Source organism: Zootermopsis nevadensis, unplaced genomic scaffold (genome assembly GCF_977971745.1).
Source record: "Zootermopsis nevadensis isolate Lab colony 2312 unplaced genomic scaffold, Znev_1.0 Znev_ptg000003l, whole genome shotgun sequence".
NCBI classification, from domain to species: domain Eukaryota; kingdom Metazoa; phylum Arthropoda; class Insecta; order Blattodea; family Termopsidae; genus Zootermopsis; species Zootermopsis nevadensis.
In genome coordinates this window covers 14,018,839-14,039,444 of record NW_028259135.1, presented here as the reverse complement: position 1 = coordinate 14,039,444, position 20,606 = coordinate 14,018,839, and the positions used below count along the sequence as shown (strand labels likewise).

The following is a 20,606-nucleotide window of genomic DNA, read 5'->3' as shown; positions in this document are numbered from 1 at the left end:
GCAGTGCCATCATCATATGTGGAGAAAAGATGAAGTAATGTCTGGAATCGACTGTGTGTCAGTGAATAATTTTGTGGTACAAACTATGAAAGAGCCAAATAATCCTCGCTTATTGTCGAGCATGTCATTTTCTTGATGAAGCTCTAAAAATTACAAGAATCGGCCTTTTCGTCTGTGGTCACCAATTTTAACTTGGGCCCCAGGTATTGGCATATTAAGTGATTGAATTTGGGTCTTTATCTTATACCTTTCTGGGTGAAAACCTCAAATATGGCTGCCACAATGGAAGCTGTTTATGTTTCCATTGTCCTCTAATGTGTTCGTGTATTTACAGAAATGGAGCTCCGAGTGGGGAATAAGTACAGACTGGGTCGTAAAATAGGCAGTGGGTCGTTTGGAGACATATACCTAGGTACGTAAGTCTTGTAATTTCGGAGGAAAAGCATTTTTGGTTGTTCAGAATTAACTCTTGTGAAAGGATGATGAAGCAAATGGTGCATATGTTGTAGGAACAAATATATCTACCGGCGAGGAGGTGGCAATCAAGTTAGAATGTATCAAAACACGTCATCCACAGCTTCACATCGAATCGAAGTTCTACAAAATGATGCAGGGTGGTGGTAAGTCGGGTTGATCACTTCATAGTTTTGGGTTTTTGCAGTTGATGTGCCTAAACATTGTGCAAAAATGACCTTGAACTTACCAATAAATCAATTATTGACATCTTTCATCTAATATTTTTCAGTGGGTATACCAACAATCAAGTGGTGTGGTTCCGAAGGTGATTATAATGTCATGGTGATGGAACTCTTGGGACCATCACTTGAAGATCTATTCAATTTTTGCTCACGTCGCTTTTCCCTCAAGACTGTGCTGCTATTGGCTGACCAACTAGTAAGAAACTGATAGCTATTATAGTGCAGTGATATCTGTTTTTATCCAGTTGACCTATGTCTCAGAGTCTTACATGAAAGTTCTGTATAGGTTGGTGAAGGAATAGGTCACTGCTCTTCCTAGCACTAGTCGGTGGTGAGTAGTGAGCTTCACACCACAGCTGCTTTTATCTCCACTCCTAGTATATTATTCTATTATTACATTAATGTAGATTGTTTTATTGTCATGTTGGACTGGAACATAACCTTTAATATCAATCAAGAGTGTGACTCTCAATACAGGGGTGCAAAATATCTTCCTGGTAGTGTTAAAAAAATGTTTACAGTGTGTAATTTGATGAGACAAAAGTATGTTTCTCAGAGTTCCATTTTTAATTCATTTCAGTTTTAGATTTGCTACATTATTCTTCCTTTGATACATTTTTCTGCAAGTAATTATTCATAAGTGCAGTAAAACTGAAACATAGGTTCATGTCAGCTTGTGTTGCAGTGTTTCGTATGGGTATTGTGATCATCCTTTGGCCTTTTAAAGTTTTTTTTTTGTGTTGCCCTAGCCAACAGAAGAAGTTAGGATTTTGGAGATTGATTATTACCCACCTGTGATATTATTAGTAATGGAAATAGAAGTTCTCTTAGAAGTCCAGAATGTGATTATTTTACATCACTCAAAAAATATATATTATCTTTGAAGCTGATGTGTTGTGGTTTCCTGTTTCAGATATCTCGGATAGACTATATCCATAGTCGAAATTTCATTCACCGAGATATCAAGCCAGATAACTTTCTTATGGGCCTTGGTAAGAAGGGTAACCTGGTATACATAATTGACTTTGGCTTAGCAAAGAAATATCGTGATGGCCGTTCACATCAGCATATACCATATCGGGAGAACAAGAATTTGACTGGCACAGCACGATATGCCAGCATCAACACTCATCTGGGCATAGGTTAGCATATTTAATTTGTCAGTCACATGCTATGATGTCTGTTATACAGTAGGGCCCCGCTTTACGGCGATTCGCTAATACGGCGCTCAACAGCTGAGTCAGAGAAGTGCATCCGGCGCCATTTTCTCGTCGCTGATTCAGTCTGTTTACAGCTTTTGTGCGCTGCGCATCTCCGTATTTCTGGCAATTTTTCAGAGTTATTACAAACTGTATATTTATGTAATATTTTTGTGTTACTACAGAGTAATTACAAAGACGTCTAAGGGTAGTAGCGATAAAAAGAGGAGTCATAAGCCTCTTACTTTAAATGCCAAGTTAGATATAATTAAACTTCGTGAACAAGGCATGTCTATGGCCGAGATAGGACGTAAGCTAGGCCTAGCTCGCCAAACTGTTAGTGCCATCGTGAACGCTAAGGAGAAAGTGTTAAATGAAATTAAAAGTGCCACACGAATGAACTCTAAAGTCATAAGAAAAAGAGATAGCCTTATTGCTGACATGGAAAAACTTTTAGTTGTGTGGATTGAAGATCAAACGAGCCACAATGTGTGTACTACTGATATTCATTTTACTTTCATATCGTTTTCTTAGGCCTAGCGATATTGTGCACTTACTATATGATAGTGTAAACATCTTATTAGGCTTTGATATGCATTTGCAAGTGAAAAAAGGCAAAGATCCGCTTTACGGCGAGTTTCGCTTTACGGCGGGGGTCTGGTCCCTAACCTGCCGTATAAGCGGTGCCCTACTGTACTTATAACTCATGGATCTTCATGCTTATAGTTGGTGGTCATAGAGACACCTGCCTTAATATCTGATTGCCATAGTTCAGGCAACCTGGAGAACAGAATTAGCCAAACTACACCAGGCAATGGTATATGGTAAAGAGGTTTTTTTTTTCAGAACAAAGCCGTAGGGATGATTTGGAGTCTTTGGGGTATGTACTGATGTACTTCAATAGAGGTTCCCTACCATGGCAAGGGTTGAAAGCAGCAACCAAGAGACAGAAATATGAACGGATAAGTGAAAAGAAAATGTCAACACCTATTGAGGAACTATGCAAAGGTTACCCAGGTGAGTGATGTCATGACTAATAGACACTTGTCTTTGACATGGGCATTTGTCTTTTGTGATATTAGAATAGGTATTTTATATTTTTTTGTTTTTACAGAGGTTTTTTGGAATGTCATTGGTTTGTAAGTATGGATTTTTTTAACTTTATGACTTTGCAGATTTAAGACATATATACATCTTAACACCATCAGTTAAGCTTCATATTTATATGTAACTTTTCATGTATTTGGTTGAAATCTTCAAATTTTGAACTTGTGGTAAAGTATCTATGTCTTGGTTTGAAAGATATGGACACGGTTTTATCATGAATTAGAACATTAATGTCACTGGCAGAATTTAGAGTTCTGAGCCAAAGTTTGTGTAGTTTAACATATAAACCAACGCAGTCTACCTGTTGTACACTCGTATTAAAGTGGAACAATAAAAGGACAGTGTTATGAATGGCATATTTGCTTATTGACTTCATGTTAATTTAGAGGCATTATAGTGACCGATGAACATTTGTGTGCTTGAGATAATGTGGACATTACACAGATTTTGCAAGAAATGAGTTGTATTTACCAACATTGTAATCATTCATATCTGTAATGAGTCCTGTGGTTTACACATAAAATTAGTGAGGCTTGTGGTTTGTAGGTAAAGTAAGAGGAATGCCAATTTGATTCACATACTATTAAGTCTATGAAAGTATAATGGTAATCAAACAAGTTGGACATTTGGACCATTAATATTGTTTCTTCTAATTTTAACATTTTTTCACCCTGTCACTAATTTTTAAAGGTTGTCTTAACGCTTCAGTGTTAGGAGTCTGAAATCATTAATAAGAGTTGGTCCTCCGGGTTGTATCACCATGTTGACTTGTAGGCAGGCAGTACAACCCCGAAGACTATTGCTATCTTCACCACCTTCCATGAGGACCTCTCATCTCATATATTTTAAGTTTCATAATATCAGTAATGTCTGCACAGTGTAAGCATGCATTACCAATACATTGATTCAGATTGATGTGGTATTCCCAGAGTTATTTTCTGTCACAAACAAACTGAACCTCACTTTTTTTCCATGTTTCTAACAGACCTCTAACACTTGTGGTTTGACTTTTATGTTGGTGCGATTTATGTTGTGAAATATCTCTCAGTAAGTAATAATATATTGCATCCACTAACACAGTACAAATGGATTGAGTGACTGATTAAGAAGTTACATAGAATAGAGTGGTTTTTCAAAGGTGTAAATATTTTGCAATGATAGAAAATTGTTTTGCAATGTTACTGAAAGAAACAGAGCTTCATCTTTTTCCAAAGTTGTCAGTCAGGTTGGTTTTTATTCTTTTATTTATTGAGTATAATCCACTCTTGACTTTTCTGGTTATTTAAGATGTTTGGAAGAATTGATGATGTTCATGCTCATACAGTGGTCTGAAGAACTGTGTGGTATGGTAGTGACAGTTGTATCTAAGCAACGCACCATGAAGGCATGTAAGGAAGAACTGTAAAGTGACTTACTGATTTACTGATGTAAAGTATTACAATAGTGAATAAATTCTACCATTGCATTACAGCCTGGAGAAAAAGAATCTTACTTATAACAGTTTTATGCGTGTGTATTGCTCTGCATTTGATATTTGGTTTTTGTCATTTTTTGAAAGTAATATTTTACTTACAGACAGAAAGTCTTTTAACATGATTACAGTAAAATGTTGATAAAGCGTTTGTTTTATGACATTTAAAACATGCATAAAAGAAGTTTCCTACATTTGTTTATTATCAAATGAAAACTTTAATGTTTCAGTATAACAACAGTTCAGTTCCCTTGGATGTATGTGCATCTTCTGCCCTTTATTAACCCAGCTAATGGGGAGCTTACTGTATGATAAAGTACAAACTGAGTGTGACACAAATGAGATAAGAGAAATTTTATGACAAACATAAATGGCACACAAAACCAACTCAGTAACTTAAATTGAAGATACAATGTTGATTTCAACAGGAACTTCATATCATCCTGAATTTCATATGCATTCTGTGCTGTTACATTGTAGTTGAGTTGGTTCATAAGTGCCCCAACTATTAAAGTTGTATGGAGTAGAGCATAGTACTAATAAAGGCAGAACAGTTTTTCAATGCAAAAAGCATAAAGAGCTAGAAAGAGAAGCCTAATGAAACTTTATTGTGCGTGGTAAAGGATGAAAATCATGTAAGATAACTGATTTTTTAAAGTAAACTTCAGTATTCTGTGGAAATAACTGAGCTCTATCTAGAACGAATTCTGTTAAACCTTTGATATTGTATTAGACATGTACCATTTTTATGTAAAATTTAGAATGCTGTAACTCATAGATATATGGTTTTGTTTCATATTTAAAATACAGACATTGTTATTATTTTTTTAACTTTCAGAAACTCTGAAGCTGTGATTAAAACTCTTTTATTATGGAATTATTTTTAAATCTGTAAACAACTGCAAATTATGTTACAATTCAGTGCGTTATATTCCATGGGAGATGCATATTTTCCTAGTCTTTCTATAAGTATGTTGCTATTACTTTTCTCTTGACATAGACTTGTATGTTTTTCAGGGGAGTTTCCTACTTACCTAAACTATTGTCGCTCACTGCGGTTTGAGGAGCGACCGGATTATTCCTACCTACGCCAGCTGTTCCGCACGCTCTTCCATCGTCAGGGCTTTACCTATGACTATGTCTTTGACTGGAACATGCTCAAATTTGTAAGTGGAAAGTAGTGTAGTTAGTGGTGGACTTTGTTTCTGGTTTTGAATTTGTTTGTTTGTAGTTCATATAATGATGCTTTTTCAGTAGCTGAGACTATGTAGTGTCAAATGAGAGGATGATAGTGAATTATAAAGTATGTGGAAGGAAATGGTTATGGCCTAATATAAGTTATTATCGCAGAATTTGCCTGGAAGGACTGAGGAAAACCATGAAAACCCCAGTCAGGATGGCCAGTCTCTGGGCCAAGTTTTTAACTTGGGACCTCCCAAATGCAAAGCAGGAGTGTTAACCACTCAACCACAACATTTGGTTTTCCGGTGTAGAGTAAGGGCTGCAGGTGATGTTAGGATTAAGGGCTGTGGTAGTGGATTTTGCATGATTTGATACATGCAGTTTCCTGAGATACTGATGCTTGTCTGTTGTATATGGAAGAGATTATGCATGAGTGGAAATCCATAATTATTATTTTTGACTTAGCAATTTTCTATATTGTGTTTCAACAATGTTATAAATACTGACATTTCTGTCATATAGGTCACACTTAGTACATCTTTTTAATTTCAAAATGTGGGTATGATCAACAGTGCAGGTAATGTAGATTTTGAGCAGTAGGTTGAAGGGGTGTCAGGCTGATCGTGTGTTAATCTTTTCTAGTTTTTCAAAATAACGTTATTTGGAGTGGGAAGTTAACTACAAACTTGAATTTGATTTGTATAAAGGTGTACTATCTATTTATAAATCATTCTACATTAGTAAAAAAAGCCTATAGATATTCAGTGGCAACTGGAACAGTTCACCAGAACTATTCCATTGCCTGCACTGTGTGGTTCAATATAGTGGGTCCTTTTGAACAGCATACAGTCTTATAAAGTGTCATTTTATAGAATAATTCTGTGGAAAATATTGTGTCTCAACTTTAAAAATGCTTTTGAAAGATGCTATTAGGAGAAACTCTTAATGTTTAGTTCTGTGCTTTCTCATGTCAAATTGTGACACTGTTTTAGCAAGTTTTCTAAGTGTGTATATTTTTATCCATAGTCTCTGTAGGGTGTAGAAGTTGTCTTGCATATGCTTTCTGTGATGTCAGGGTGGTTCGCGGCATGGGGGACCAGAGGAACAGAGGGAACGTCGCTACACATCACGTACAGCTCAGGGAACAGCAGGTGGTGCAGCAGCTGCAGGTGGGACCAGCAGACGCACACAGACAGCATTTGACATGGTGAACACACCACCAGGAACAACTCCACCAGTCACAACAGCCAGCCCTACCACCGGTAATTCATGGAGCCGAGCCCGGCATTAGCCCGACTGAGCTTAAAAGCTGCCTCACTGCCACCAACATTCAGGTGTTGCATTCAGTCAGATGTGAAATTCAGGCAGGCAAGCTGACTATGGAAGGCACACAGGAGAAAGCAGCAAGGGGTAACTTTGCAAATTGGGCAATTACCCTTGATGATAAAAATGAAGTTAATGAGAAGCAGTTATTGTTTACTTATTGCAGGAAAGTTAGAAATGAACTAGAGCAGCAGGGTCAGTATTAGCTGTTTAGCTTGGTTTTGGTATAGTGTAGGTCCTGTAATATTTGGCTCGAGAGTAAAGAAACACCTGGTGTCCTGCCCCCAGCGTCTCCAAGAGGGCGAGGGGGTGAGGCTCAGGAGAGGAGAGTGAGCATGCGACTAAACCGGAGTGCAACAGGGGGAGGTGGAACGGGGCCCAACATCTCAACATCCGACCTGACCAACACCAGACAAGCTTCCGACACCGCTATGGGCAAGCAGACCAAGTGAGTACCGAAGCCATGGTCACTGCCTCGAGAATTATAAAAGCTGCGCACACACTACTTCCACACAACCCTCCCATGGCCATGCCAGGGTTTCTTTGTTTCACGCTAATGTGGCTTCTTTGTGTGTGTGTTTGTTTTGGAAGCGCCACCGTGGGTCAGATGGCTCCACCAGTCTCGGCGGTGGGGCTGAACCCCATCGGAGTGGTTATGGGCCCCCCTGGGGCAGTTATGGGCCCCCCTCAGGGGGTCGCTGCAGGGGGGGGAGGCTCCGCCCATAGGGGAAGTTTAACCAAGGAGAGCATCGCAAGACATAACAAGAAGTGATGATGATTGTTGTGAGGAGAATTGCATTCAGATGAGAGAACGAGCCCGTTCTTGAGGCTAGTTGGACTTGAAGTTGAGTGCATTTTGATTTTTAACAAACTCTGGTTGTGGAAAGCCAGCATCAGTGGCAAGAGTTGATGATAGACGGTTCTGCCCTACGCTTAGATTCAACAGATGCCACTCCATATTCAATTGAACGTGAGGAATAAAGGTATATCATGATGTTGGTAGTCTTAGTGCCTCCATCAAGCACGGAGCAGATGATAACAAGACTTCTGTTAGTATTAACAATGATTCTGCTGATGTCAACAGTTGTCCCTAGCTTGGTGAGTTGAGGATTGCGAAGGTACCAGTTAGCAAACTGTTAGGGTTTTTATTTGGATTAATAATGTCATAACAAATGTTAAAGAATTGTGGTCACTCACCTTGCATTTATGTATACATATATATAAATCAAGCCTTTGTAACTTAAACAGAAACAACGCCTGGTGGTTTTGTTGTGTGTATGTGTTGTATATATAAATATTTTGACAGAACCTGCTGCTGCTACTGCATACAGTGCTGCACTCTGTGGTGTTCCATTCGTTGCCTCAGCCTGTTAATGATATTTGTAAGACCGCCGTCACAATATGTTAATGTTGTTGTTATAACAGAACTATATTTAAGGAGAATGCTAGCAAAAACTGACTGGTATGACAGTGAAGGAAAAATGAATTATGTGTAACTTTCTCTTAAATGTTTCCAATTTGACTCTGAGGGTGATCTCTTGTATGTTCTTCTTTTACATAATTACATTTTTATTGTTAGTTAAATTTGTAACCATCTTTTCTCAAAGCTGGCCCTCTCTTTTAGTTGTATTTGTTTTTGATTGTTAGCGGGAGGTCTTGTGTGATTGTGTGAAAGGAAGGATTGATGGACTGGTTGGCTAGCTGCACACCAGGATACATTATCACAAATATTTATTAAACTCAGCATGACATTTTTATTATGAGATAGGCTTCACAAAATAACATCAAATCATTTGATTAGAATGTTAATTATGTTACAGTAATTTGGTATTTTTCTTCATATAGCATTATTGAATCTGTGAGTTAAGGTATTCTGTTGTGGTTGGTGTTGGAAACCCACTATCAACAAATTTAGAAGTTTAATTTAAAAAGCAAAAGAGTAAATGTCATGCCATTTGAGAATTGTGTTATATGGTGTATTATTTGCCATTTAAATTCAAATTATTACATCGAAGATGACCTTTGCAAAATTATATTTAATGGTAAATATGAACCTTCTGTAAATGAGACATTCTGAATTTTACTGAATCATTCATCCACTTGTAGTCAGTCTGGCATTACATTGTGTGTGCATGCGTGTGTGTACACACACTTAGTGTTCAACCTCCTTTCTGTAAAATTGTGGTCTCAAGAGTGATCATTGTGGATTTTGTTATAATGTTCTCTAAGGATGACTGTTTTGCAATGAAAGCATTTGGAGTTGACCTGTGCATTATACAAGATTTTTGTCAGCATGTTTTACTTGCTCATAACAACAGAATTTAATTTGCTTGTATATTATAATGTCTCTTCAAAAATACATGTGAATGTCATATTTGCATACACAAAAATTTTACTTTTTCACTCTTTTAACAAGTTAACTGTATATTTCTTGTACAGCTTGGTAGGGCTCCTTACTTTGACTATGCAGATTCACAATCGGATACCATTTTCATGTTATAACATTGATAGGTACCAGTTCTGCTGCTGAAATGAATCGTAATACGTATAACATGTGAGGTTTTACAGCAGTCTATTTGGAGTCCTTTTTGGTGTTACACCATGTCAGAAAGATATAACTGCATCCAATTGTTTTGGAGTACCTGCCTCTGTCATTAGAGTTGAACTAATGGAAATTCAATGCTTATAGATTTATGTAAATGCAGAAACCAGATACATGAAATATGATAGTTGGATTTCTGCTCCAGTATTAAAATGTCAGTGTTAAATTTTCATTAATTTCATGCTGAAGGAGAAGGCATCTCCTCTGAAAGGTTAGTTGTTAAGCATTGCAAATAAAATTTAGGAAGTATGTTTCAGTCAGCACAGTTGATGAATTCAGAATGCTACAATGACAGTCTTTGTTTCTGAGCTTCAGAATTGTTTCACCTAAAATAAGTTGAAATATCTAGTATTTTTTATAAAGAAGCTTCATGGTAATTGATAGTTTTTACAACTGAAATTAGATGATAGACTAGATATGTTGACCCCCTCTGTGTGATCTGTAAATATCTTATTTAAAACCATGGTCAGGCATTATGAGCATAAGTGCCTGAAAATCATAGTTATGTAGTTCTGAAGGTATGTGACACTGGTCTGGTATCATGATGTAAGGATGTTCCCTGGAAACTTTACATTGTATGGAGTAGATATTATATGTGCTTTGGTTTATAGGCTGGATCTGTCCATGTCTTCAGATAAAAATCAGGAATGAGAGGAAGCACCTACCCAGTCTGACCCATTAACAAATTTCCTTGCTTTTCACCAGAAGACTGAGACAGAAACAGTGACATAATCTGTACTCTGTAGACTCTGGGCTATGTCCAAGAAGCATCTTTATGTTATAACAAACAGTCTTGTGTTTGAAGATGAGGGGAAAGAAAGTCCCTCTCCCTCAAGGGTAAAAGTTTTTGATTTTTCAAATATTTGTGGCCAAGAAACATCCCAGTCTTCTGTGGTTTGTATATTTCTTTCACCACATTATTTTATTTTATTTAATAAGAATTTAAATTAAACCATACTGAAGCAAGATTTTGTTTTATACATACATAATAATTTGAGTTAATGTTCTTAGCTAGAAGAATGTTAAATTGGAGTATCAAAGTTGTATTTGTTGATAGTCATTGTGTCTTTCAGTACAGAAATGTAAATATGCCTACTGTGAGTTCTTAGAAGCCATATTTAGTACAGTATCTTAAAAATACAACTGATGTAGAATTAGTCGCATTTACCATTTGGTCATTCTTTGCTAGCCACATTTGAGGTATATTGGTGTGCAGTTTTGTCATGGTTAGCTAAGTTAATTGTTGCTGTTGCATGTGATCATCATGATGGGGACTTCGGAATGGCAGTAATTGTAACACGTAGTATGATACATACATAATGTTCTTGCCTATGTAGCCACTGAGTTTGGAACTTTGACACTCAGCCTACGGTGAGGGAGAAGTCCCATGGTTATCAGATGGTAGGATTTACTATCTTATAAAAGTCTACATACATGCACACACACTGAGAAAAAGCAGAAATGTTATCTTTTTGTTGATAAAACAAGATTGTATTCAAGGTGATTTCTTGTAAATGAAACTTGCTAGACACTGATGATGGATACAACATATTACTGAATATCTTGTTATAAGGTTGAGAGACTTCAGGATGTGCAGGTTAGCACGTAAATGAATGCCAGCGTGGTATTGCTGACAGTGCCTAATTAGGCATGACACTATACAGACATTCAAGGCAGTGGAGGTGTAACAGCATGCATTGGACCTAAGAGTGACTGGATGCTGAAGAATATTGCATTTTGAGAGCTTCATAATTGGTACTCTACTAAATATTGTTATTATAAAATCAAAAATAATGAGATATGGAGGACATGTAGCATACATAGAGAAGGTAGAAATGCATACAAAAAATATGGTTGTGGTTGAAGGTCTGAAGGGAACAGACCACTCTGAAGACCTAGGTGTTGATGGGATTTTGATATTAAAATTAATCTTTAGGAAATTGGGGGGGGGGGGGGGTTGGATTCATTTGGCTCAGGACAGGGACCTGTGGTGGACTTTTGAGAACATGAACCTTTAGATTCCATAAAAAAAGAGCAAATAATTTCTTGACTAGTTGAGTGATTATTCTTTTCAACAAGAGCTCTGCTTCTTGGAATTATTGTGTAACAGGTATTAAAATGAATAAAATACAGGTAGCCCTCAATTTATGCCGATTCAGATTAATGCTGATTTTGAAACCAGAAAGTCAACAAACAGAAAAAATATATTTTACTATTATTTATAACATTTTACAATGTTTCTCGTACTGCTTCTTATACTAAATCGTAATTATTACATCACTGATTTTGAATAAAAATTATAAATACAGTCATCTCTGCAATTACGTATGTTTTGTTAACGCAAATTTGCTCCAATGAGTTCGAATCAGTAAAAGCTGTTTGTGAAATACAAACTTTTGCATATGCGAGTTTGCTCTTGTGCTACAGCGAAGAGGAGCACTATGGCATCCATGAGGCCTTATCGTGAAATTTGAAAGAAAGAAATAATAAATCATGACAGTCCACACTACATGCCTTCTTTAAAAAAACATAACGATCCTCAACCAGGGACTTCATCAGAGAACTAACGCTGCTTCATCACGCCATCATCGATTGTAAGTGTATAAAATATATATTTTTAAATTCCCTTTATTTTATTTACGTTATTTCAGAGCCTTAAATATAATACCATTTTATTACTCGTCAGTGTTCGGGTGCGGGGAACACATGTCATTGACTTCCCATTAATTTACATTATAAAATCGTTCCAATTTACGCAGATTCTGATTATGCTGGTTCGTCCAGGAACACATCCCCGGCGTAAATTGAGGGGTACCTGTATGTTTTCCCAAGGGTCCGTATTCTGATGTTGCTGGAATTCATATATTCTATTCTTTTATAATGGAGTAAAACAACTGAAATATTGTACACACTGAAGATGTATAAAGAATAAAAATTTTCTTGGATATTATCCATCGTCTAGTAAATATAAAACGTAAAACGACGTTTCGGAGATGGGACTCTCTCTCTGAAACGTCGTTTTACGTTTTATATTTACTAGACGATGGATAATATCCAAGAAAATTTTTATTCAATTGACTCTTCACCATCGTCAAGAAGTTTTAGATTTGATATGTATAAAGAAGTTGGGGCAAGTACCAGGAAAAACATTCCTAAAAGAAATAGTGTTATTGTTATATATAGCAGAATGAATCTGCATTTGGCATTAAAAATATTTTGCATTTTGGTTGCTTTGGGCCCTTATTTGGACACATGATTAGATTCCCTGCCTTACCTTGGCTGTGTCCTTGTATGCTAAATACCCAGTCAAGTTTATTTTCTTTAAAATACGATTTTTTTATATGATAGTACAAAAAGTTTGTAATCAAACGTCTGTCTTCAGGTTGTGCTGAATGGAACTGTCTGGTTTCTTCTCAGATAATAGTAAAATGTTTCAGTAGCTGAAATGCTTTTTTTTCTTGCATTCTTTACTGATCCCATCAGGGACATTTAAGTTTTTATGATATTATATGTGGTTCGGATTCCACTTAAAACTGTAATCCCGTCTAATTGGCTGAATAGCACAAAAGGACGTAAAATCCTAACACACTGCATAATCCTGTAGATGGCAAGGAAGTAAAAAAAGTCGAATATTTTGTGCTTTCCTTAAGTTAGATGTGTTTATTGTAATGTTTGCCTCTATTTAGTGTACATTTAATTTGTTCTGTAGCATTTACTTTGTTGGACTATTCCAGAGCTTTTGTTGGATATAGGAAGATTGAAATTATGTACTGATGATTGATGACTACATAATAGAACAAGCAAAGAAGTGTGAATTGTTATTTGTTACCTGGAACTCATAATTGGATGCAGCCAGACGAAGTTAAGCTTATGTTCCATTAGAAGCGTGCCTGATGTTTTGATTTGCTAGTCATTCTTGCAGAAAACCTAATAAATTATATGCTAAAATACTCTGTAAAGTGCTTGTTTGTACTTTGCCTTCACAGTTTTTACAGCTTTCAAAAGAATTAATAGGTGTAAACAAGAATTTTTTAGTTAAAAATGTATAATTTCTTTTAAAAAAATCTACTTGATGGTGGCGTCTGCACAGACTAATGCTACAAACATATTAGAGATATAAGCGTAGGATATTGCTTCTCAAACTAAGGTAACCATAATGTAGGGTAATGTGTTTCTATGATTTAAAGGCTGTATGTTAAAGTTTAACATGCCTCCACTGTGAAAGTTACATCATTTTTACATGTTGGTAGCACTGATTTATGTTCATTGTATTTTGCCCAAGAAAATGATCAGCCCTTATTGATTCTGGAAGATAGCATTGTTTCCTTGTTTTCTTTTTGTTGCTTGTGACTAGCAGTTATAAATGAAACACTCGCCACTCATCATCCCCTGTAATACAAAATGTAAGCTACAGCACAGTACACCCTAGATATGAAAATTCTTACAGGCTTGTTTGCATCATTGACCTTGATTTTATTAAAATATTTCACAGAAGAGGAAACACTGTGACTACCATATCTTCTGCTGTTGATAGGAGCTTGTTTTGTTCTGGTCAGGAAACTTTTTTGGGGCTGTGATTTAATTGTATCACTATGTTCACCCCCATTGAATGAGGTGGGACATAACACCCACATATGACCATTGATTATTAAATGTATTAAATTCATCTTCTTAAAGGGAAGCACTGAATACTGGAAAGGTAATGGTTAGACATTGGATTTATATGTGTATTTAGTTTCTCTTTTTTATATATATATAATTGTAATTTTATGTGGGCAGGTGCCAATGGCAATGATTGTAGTGCATTTAGAATCATTTTGGTTGTTTGTACATATAATGGCACCAATACATATTCTGTCATATTTAAATGACAAGAAAAGGAAAATGGTTTACATATTTTAGCCATAATGACTGCGCAATCCTATATGAATATTCTATGGTCTCGAACCATTAATTAACAAGGATAGCAGTGTAAGAAACATACAAATATATTGGATACATAATAGCTGTGAACTTAACAGATCAATCCCAAAGTTCACCACTTTTGGTTGTTTGTAAGTGCTTATTTTGATGATTTTATTGGAGGTTTTAATTTTTGTGTTTGAATATATACGTATGTCAGGCTGTTTTATTTCATATAAATCTAATGTCTAGTAATAGTGGTGTTGTTTCAAGTGACAGTTCTTATGTTTCATGTATATGATGTCGCCTTGAGGATCAAGTGTGCTGTTTATATGAGGGTTGTACATAACCCCATGTCAGGGTAATGTAGTTTTAATCCAATAATTCTGTATAACTGATGTGTTTCCTCTCACTCACTAAGTTGATGTGTGGTGTGTGTGTGTGTGTATATATCTTGAGTGCTTGGTGTTGTGACACCCTAGTTTGTAAGAACTTGTAAGCACCTCATCAAAATGATGAAAGTAATCAAACACTTAAATAAGAAAATGTTGACTTTAACATGATAATTGAGCCTGGAATATTATTAATCAGGTGAGTGAGAATCAGTTACACAAAAATTCAATTTGGTTTTTGCATCTGTGGATGAAAATTAATCATTTTTTATGTCATGGATGATTAAAAAATGTGGTATGATTGTAATTCTTATTAATGTACATAGAGGAAAAGAATTTCACAAAAACACTATTAAAACTGATGAAATTGTGTGATCTACATTTTTATTTTTGTATGTCCATGTCACCTAAAACTATAGTTTTACCTGTAGTTTTGGATAGGTGTGAAATTTTGATCTCGCTGAATACGAAACTGTGAATTAGGGTTGTTTGAAAATAGAGTATTGAGGAGAATGGACCCAAGAGTGAGGAAGTAACAGAAGGCTGGTGAAAATTGCATAAGTGGGAGCTTCATAATTTGTATTCTTTGCTACGTGTTATTAGGATAAAATGAAGGAGGTTGAGATGTGTAGGATATGAAAGAGATAAATTTGACGTTCAGTTGTAAAAATCAGGCACAGTTTCACACATTGATATTAATTATTCTATAAAATAATGGGAAATTAATTGTAGGTCTAGCATGAAAATTGTGCCAGGTCTTTTGTGGATAACTGTACTATATCTTGGTCACTTATTTCTGCTTTCTCAACTGTATGAATCAGTATGCAAGAAGTTTGTTGAGTCTGTATTTTATTAGCTTCTATGGCCTCTAATTCCAGAATGGTGACTCAACACTTGTGTATTTTATCGAGTGTTATTTATAAAAAGAATTTTGAAGTGCTGGTTTACTGGTAGACAGGTAGCATTGTAACATATGTTTCAGGAAAATGTAATCTTTGTCATCCACAAATGTTTACATTACCACCTGATATAAAGTAGGCCTAAGATTACAATTTTATAATCTAGGGTGGGATATTGGTGAACCTGGTTTCAGTTCTTCCAGGTGAATACTGGTATAAGATTGACCACATCCTCCGAAATCCTTATTCAGTTTATACTTGGAAATGATCTTTCCATGTAACTGACACCATATAGCTTTGAGATTTGATACAGAGTCAGTAAATAACATAACCAGCTAAAGAATTACCTAAACATGTTATAATTTTCATATGGTAAGTTTTGCTACCTTTACAATGAGTATACAATACAGTAGCTATCAAAATATTTATATGCCTGTTATTTCATAAAAATGATTGCTCATCTTAACATGGGGCTTCTAGTTTTGTAATTAGAACAGTGTCTCCACATCATTTTCAATCTGTTACGTAGCAAGGAACCCTCCATCTATAGGGAGAGTGACACCATTTATCATGGAAGATTTATCACTGAGGAGATAGACAACAGCATCCACCACCTCATGTACTTCTGTAACAAGTATCAAGACATTAAAATTGGAATACATTTACTTGGCTACATGTACAGCCACACTCATATCTTAAATTTTGTACTGTGTTGTTGAACACTGTATTGTGCGATGTGTATTTAATAAATATGCTATTTCATATTTATAGATATTGCTGAACAACTAAGTTTTACTGCATTCAATCTCCAATGCAGTATACTACGATTAATCAGTGGACTAGAGACCATAATGAACACTGGTTTTTATGACAGTACTGTTGAGACTGATAAGTTACATAGTTTGTCTAGCCACAGCCTACATAACTTTTCCAATTGATTAATTACTTGCAGACTAAAACACACAATGATTACCTGCAAATCTTCCCAGAGGTATCTTTGCAAGCATGGGATTGGCTTTTTCAGGTTGTGACCAGCCCAGTCTCCCCATATCTGTTAGAACAACAGTTGGGTTGACACAGTTGACACGAATATTATGTGGGCCCAGTTCCAGGGCCATAACACGAGATACCATGTCGAGAGCTCCTTTTGTACCACAGTACACTGTGTGGTCTGCCAGGGCCGCCTGATATAATTAAAAAAACATTCATTATGATAAGTGCTTGGCGATATTCCATACTGCCTTACTGGAGTAAAATTTAGCCTGTACAGAACTACAGGCAGTATATGTGGGTGACTCATAAGTGGTAGAAATGCATGTACAAAAATTAAACAGGCACCCCATAATCAACTAAGGAAATGATTTGATTCAGTTGAAGTTGGTCAAGAGCCCCAGACCCTAGATGTGGTAATATGAACAACTCATAGCATTAGGGAAGTAATGATTTATATTAGTGTGAAAATATTTTAATAAATTATATGAACCTGGGAAGCCTGAGATGAGATATTAACAATGCTACCTCCACTCTTACGCTTTATCATTCCTTCTACCACAACTTGGCTCACATTGATCACTGCCTTCACATTCACAGCAAATGATCTGAAACATAAGCACTTTTTTAGTTATGATCACAGATACAAATTTAAGTGAGGCTCTCTTGTGGAGAATGCAGTTAGGCATGAAAGCTAAAATATATTACGCATCTTTGTATTTGGAACACAGCAGTGAGGTGGTTAAGGAAGGCTACATGTAATTAATTAATTAATGTCTACACTTTTGGGACATTCAGACTTCTTTAAATCTGGCTAAAATGACCAAAATGTTCCTGTCTGTGAAGTCTTCCCAGATTTTCAATACATAATAAGTAAAAACATGCACTCCACTTTGTCTCACACATATTATCCAGATGTGTTCTTTGTGACTTCAGAGGGTATTTGAAAATAGGATGCTGAGGAGATTATTGATGAAAATTGAATAACAAGAAGCTTCATAATTTGTTCTCTTCACCAGATATTACAGCTATCAAATTGAGGAGGATGGGGTAGGCATTGCTTGTAGTACACATGAGGGTGAAAAGAAGTACATACAAGATTTCAATTGGATAGCCTGAAAGAAAAAGACCACTTGGAAGACCTAAGGATAGGTGGGAGAGTGATATTTATTTGGATATTAAGGAAATTAAGTGGAGGAGTATCGACTGGATTCATGCAATTCAGGGCAGGCTCTTGTGAACATGATAATGAATGTTTGGCTTCCACAGAAGGTAGGAAATTTTGACTATTTGTACAACTGAACTTCTTAAGAAGGACTCTGCTCCATGGCATTTGTTCTTTGTGACTTTGCATATCTTAACAAGTCTTGATATTCATTTACTGCAGATAAAATCCTGTTGCAAAGTTAACTTAATTACAGATCCATTCATCTTAGTACATGTAATGACATAAAAGGAAAAATAATTTTGTTAATAACATACATAAATTAGAAAAGTCATAGGATGAAGAAGATACAACATATTGAAAAAACATTTCAGATAATATTTGTAGAGCTTAATAAAACATAAAATTATATTATGTACAAAACTTTTGTATAACTAGCCATTTTAACAAACATTTGAGCTTAATGCAATGTGGGGATTATATTGCACTGATAAAGACAAAAATTTAAAGTTGCTGATATCTTTTATATTATGCCCCTCATACAAAACTGTACTGTAAGTAGTTTCAGAGATTAAACATCAAACATACAGATGGATACAGTCTACCTGTTGAGTGTCCATTTCATGCTCTTGAAGAAAAGAACACACAATAACCTAAACATTGCATAAATTAAGCACCTCATTTTCTTATATCAGGATTACAGACAAGATTAAGAAAATGTTCAAGAATGAAGTGTGGCCAATAAGAAAGACAAGTAGTAAACTTGTTGCACTGTATTACTTGTCAAAATTTTCTGGCTTGACATCAAGGAAAGGCTCAAGGGAGGCATGGGCAGCATTATTAACAAGACAATCAATAGGACCAGCAGACTGTATGGCAGCCCGCGTTGCATCCCAGTCAGCCAGATCTACAACAATTGTCTTAATGTTTTTCACTTCTGCTGACAGTGAATCAAGCCCATCCCTTGAACGTGAGACAGCAACCACCTCAGCTCCCAAGCTAGCCAATCGCTTGGCCAGTTCTCGCCCAATACCTGAAATGTTCAGGATTAATGTTAGTTCTTGTGTTATTGACACGAATATATCCATTTGACTCATAGTTACTTTTGTGTGTATAAATTAGTGGTCTGCAACCTCTTCTGACTCATAATTACTTTGTTCTGCATAATAACAGCCAACTATATATTTATAATTCTATTTCTATTAAAAGTATAGGACATGCTCTACAAACTAAGCCCTATAAAATATTTACAAAACAAATAAATTTAAATTCCTACTCTTTAGAAGGATTTACGTTCATCGAAAATTCTCAAATATTGTAAATACAAGTGAAGAAAATATTTCTTGTTCTGTAACAGCAATAACTACATATTTGTAATTATACTGCTATTAATTGCTTTATTTGTATTAAGTATTATATTCATATTATATCATTCTACATTCTTGTCTCAATACTATGAAGGATTTATAGAATGTAAACATATTGTGCTCTGTTCACAGACAATGATACACCAGATGGTCTTCCAGGGACCAGTATTCTATATATTGTACAACACAACAATCTACAAATTTATTTACTGCTAGCTTGTCTAAAAAAAATTATAATAATTAATCCCTTTGTGAGGCATTAAAATCAAAGATAATATCAACAATTATTTATACACAAGGATATATGAAGGGCTAACTACAGCCTTCAGACTACCATGAATTAATCCATGGACCAGCAGCAATCAATGGGCCATTGGCTTAAGCCATTGGTACAGATCCATTCTTGGTTAGGTGTACGGTACTATATGCTCAAGTGAGAGGAAAACATTTCTATATAAAACTAATCAGCTCTATAAAACTTATCCAAAACAATGAAGGAGGCACATGTTTCATTTTCAAAACGAAAATCATTTACTTCAATAAAATACTCATTTCTGTTTAAATTACTTTACAGAGGCTTTAAGGTAAGAAAAATAATATAAAATTTATTCAGTTCATATAGGTTATGATCAGCTGTTCATAGATGTATAGATAAGAGATTAAATTAAGTAAATACTCAGCATTCATATTTAAATAGAGGCAAACCACACAAGTCCCGACAGTTAGCAATAAGCTGAGATTTAAATCAGTTACCTCTTGAAGAAAAGAAGCAACAAAGAAAAAGAAGGAAAAGATACAAAAAGAAAACATTTAAAAAAATTAACTGTTGTATTATTAATTATATGAATCAATAAACAGTACAGAAAATAATCCACAAATTCATGTAGAATAAAATTAGTAAGATTCTATATAGCCTATAAGAACATGGAGTAAAATGTTACTGTCATAATATCTATACTTCTACAAAGTATGCTACTTTTTTTTAATATACAGACATAGGTCTTACCCTTTCCAGCCCCAGTTACAAGAACATGTTTTGAAATAAAGTTGATTTCCATGTTTGCTACAATTATTTAAATGGAAATATAACTTGATATTTTAGTTTCCTAAGAATTATTGGGCTAATAAGTGGTATTTGAAGCCACTAATTTGCTTGTCCTGTCAGATAAGTTAGGTTAGCCCGGTTTACAATCAAATCTTGGCTGATTTACTCCACTAAGAGAATGATCTTTTACCATTTCCAGTTAACACCTTGTGTATAGTCTCCATGCTTTGCATATGTAGGTGATCCGTGTCTGCTTACTCCTTG

General features: G+C 35.5%; 2 protein-coding genes across 2 annotated transcripts; one reads left to right on the top strand and one right to left on the bottom strand.

Annotated features, from left to right (window-relative positions):
• Positions 1-26: 26 nt before the first annotated feature.
• dco (discs overgrown casein kinase 1) lies at positions 27-15,255 on the top strand. The gene is made up of 10 exons (XM_022079940.2): positions 27-203; positions 335-412; positions 510-620; positions 746-894; positions 1,612-1,840; positions 2,744-2,914; positions 5,493-5,641; positions 6,733-6,919; positions 7,269-7,428; positions 7,572-15,255. The coding sequence occupies exons 2-10, from the start codon at positions 337-339 to the stop codon at positions 7,750-7,752; spliced, it is 1,413 nt and encodes a 470-aa protein (XP_021935632.2). The 5' UTR covers positions 27-203; positions 335-336; the 3' UTR covers positions 7,753-15,255.
• A 753-nt stretch (positions 15,256-16,008) lies between these two features.
• LOC110837625 (L-xylulose reductase) lies at positions 16,009-20,563 on the bottom strand. The gene is made up of 5 exons (XM_022079950.2): positions 20,304-20,563; positions 18,711-18,963; positions 17,259-17,373; positions 16,749-16,959; positions 16,009-16,400 (listed from the first exon to the last, which is right to left on the bottom strand). The coding sequence occupies exons 1-5, from the start codon at positions 20,353-20,355 to the stop codon at positions 16,297-16,299; spliced, it is 735 nt and encodes a 244-aa protein (XP_021935642.1). The 5' UTR covers positions 20,356-20,563; the 3' UTR covers positions 16,009-16,296.
• Between the last annotated feature and the right edge of the window lie 43 nt (positions 20,564-20,606).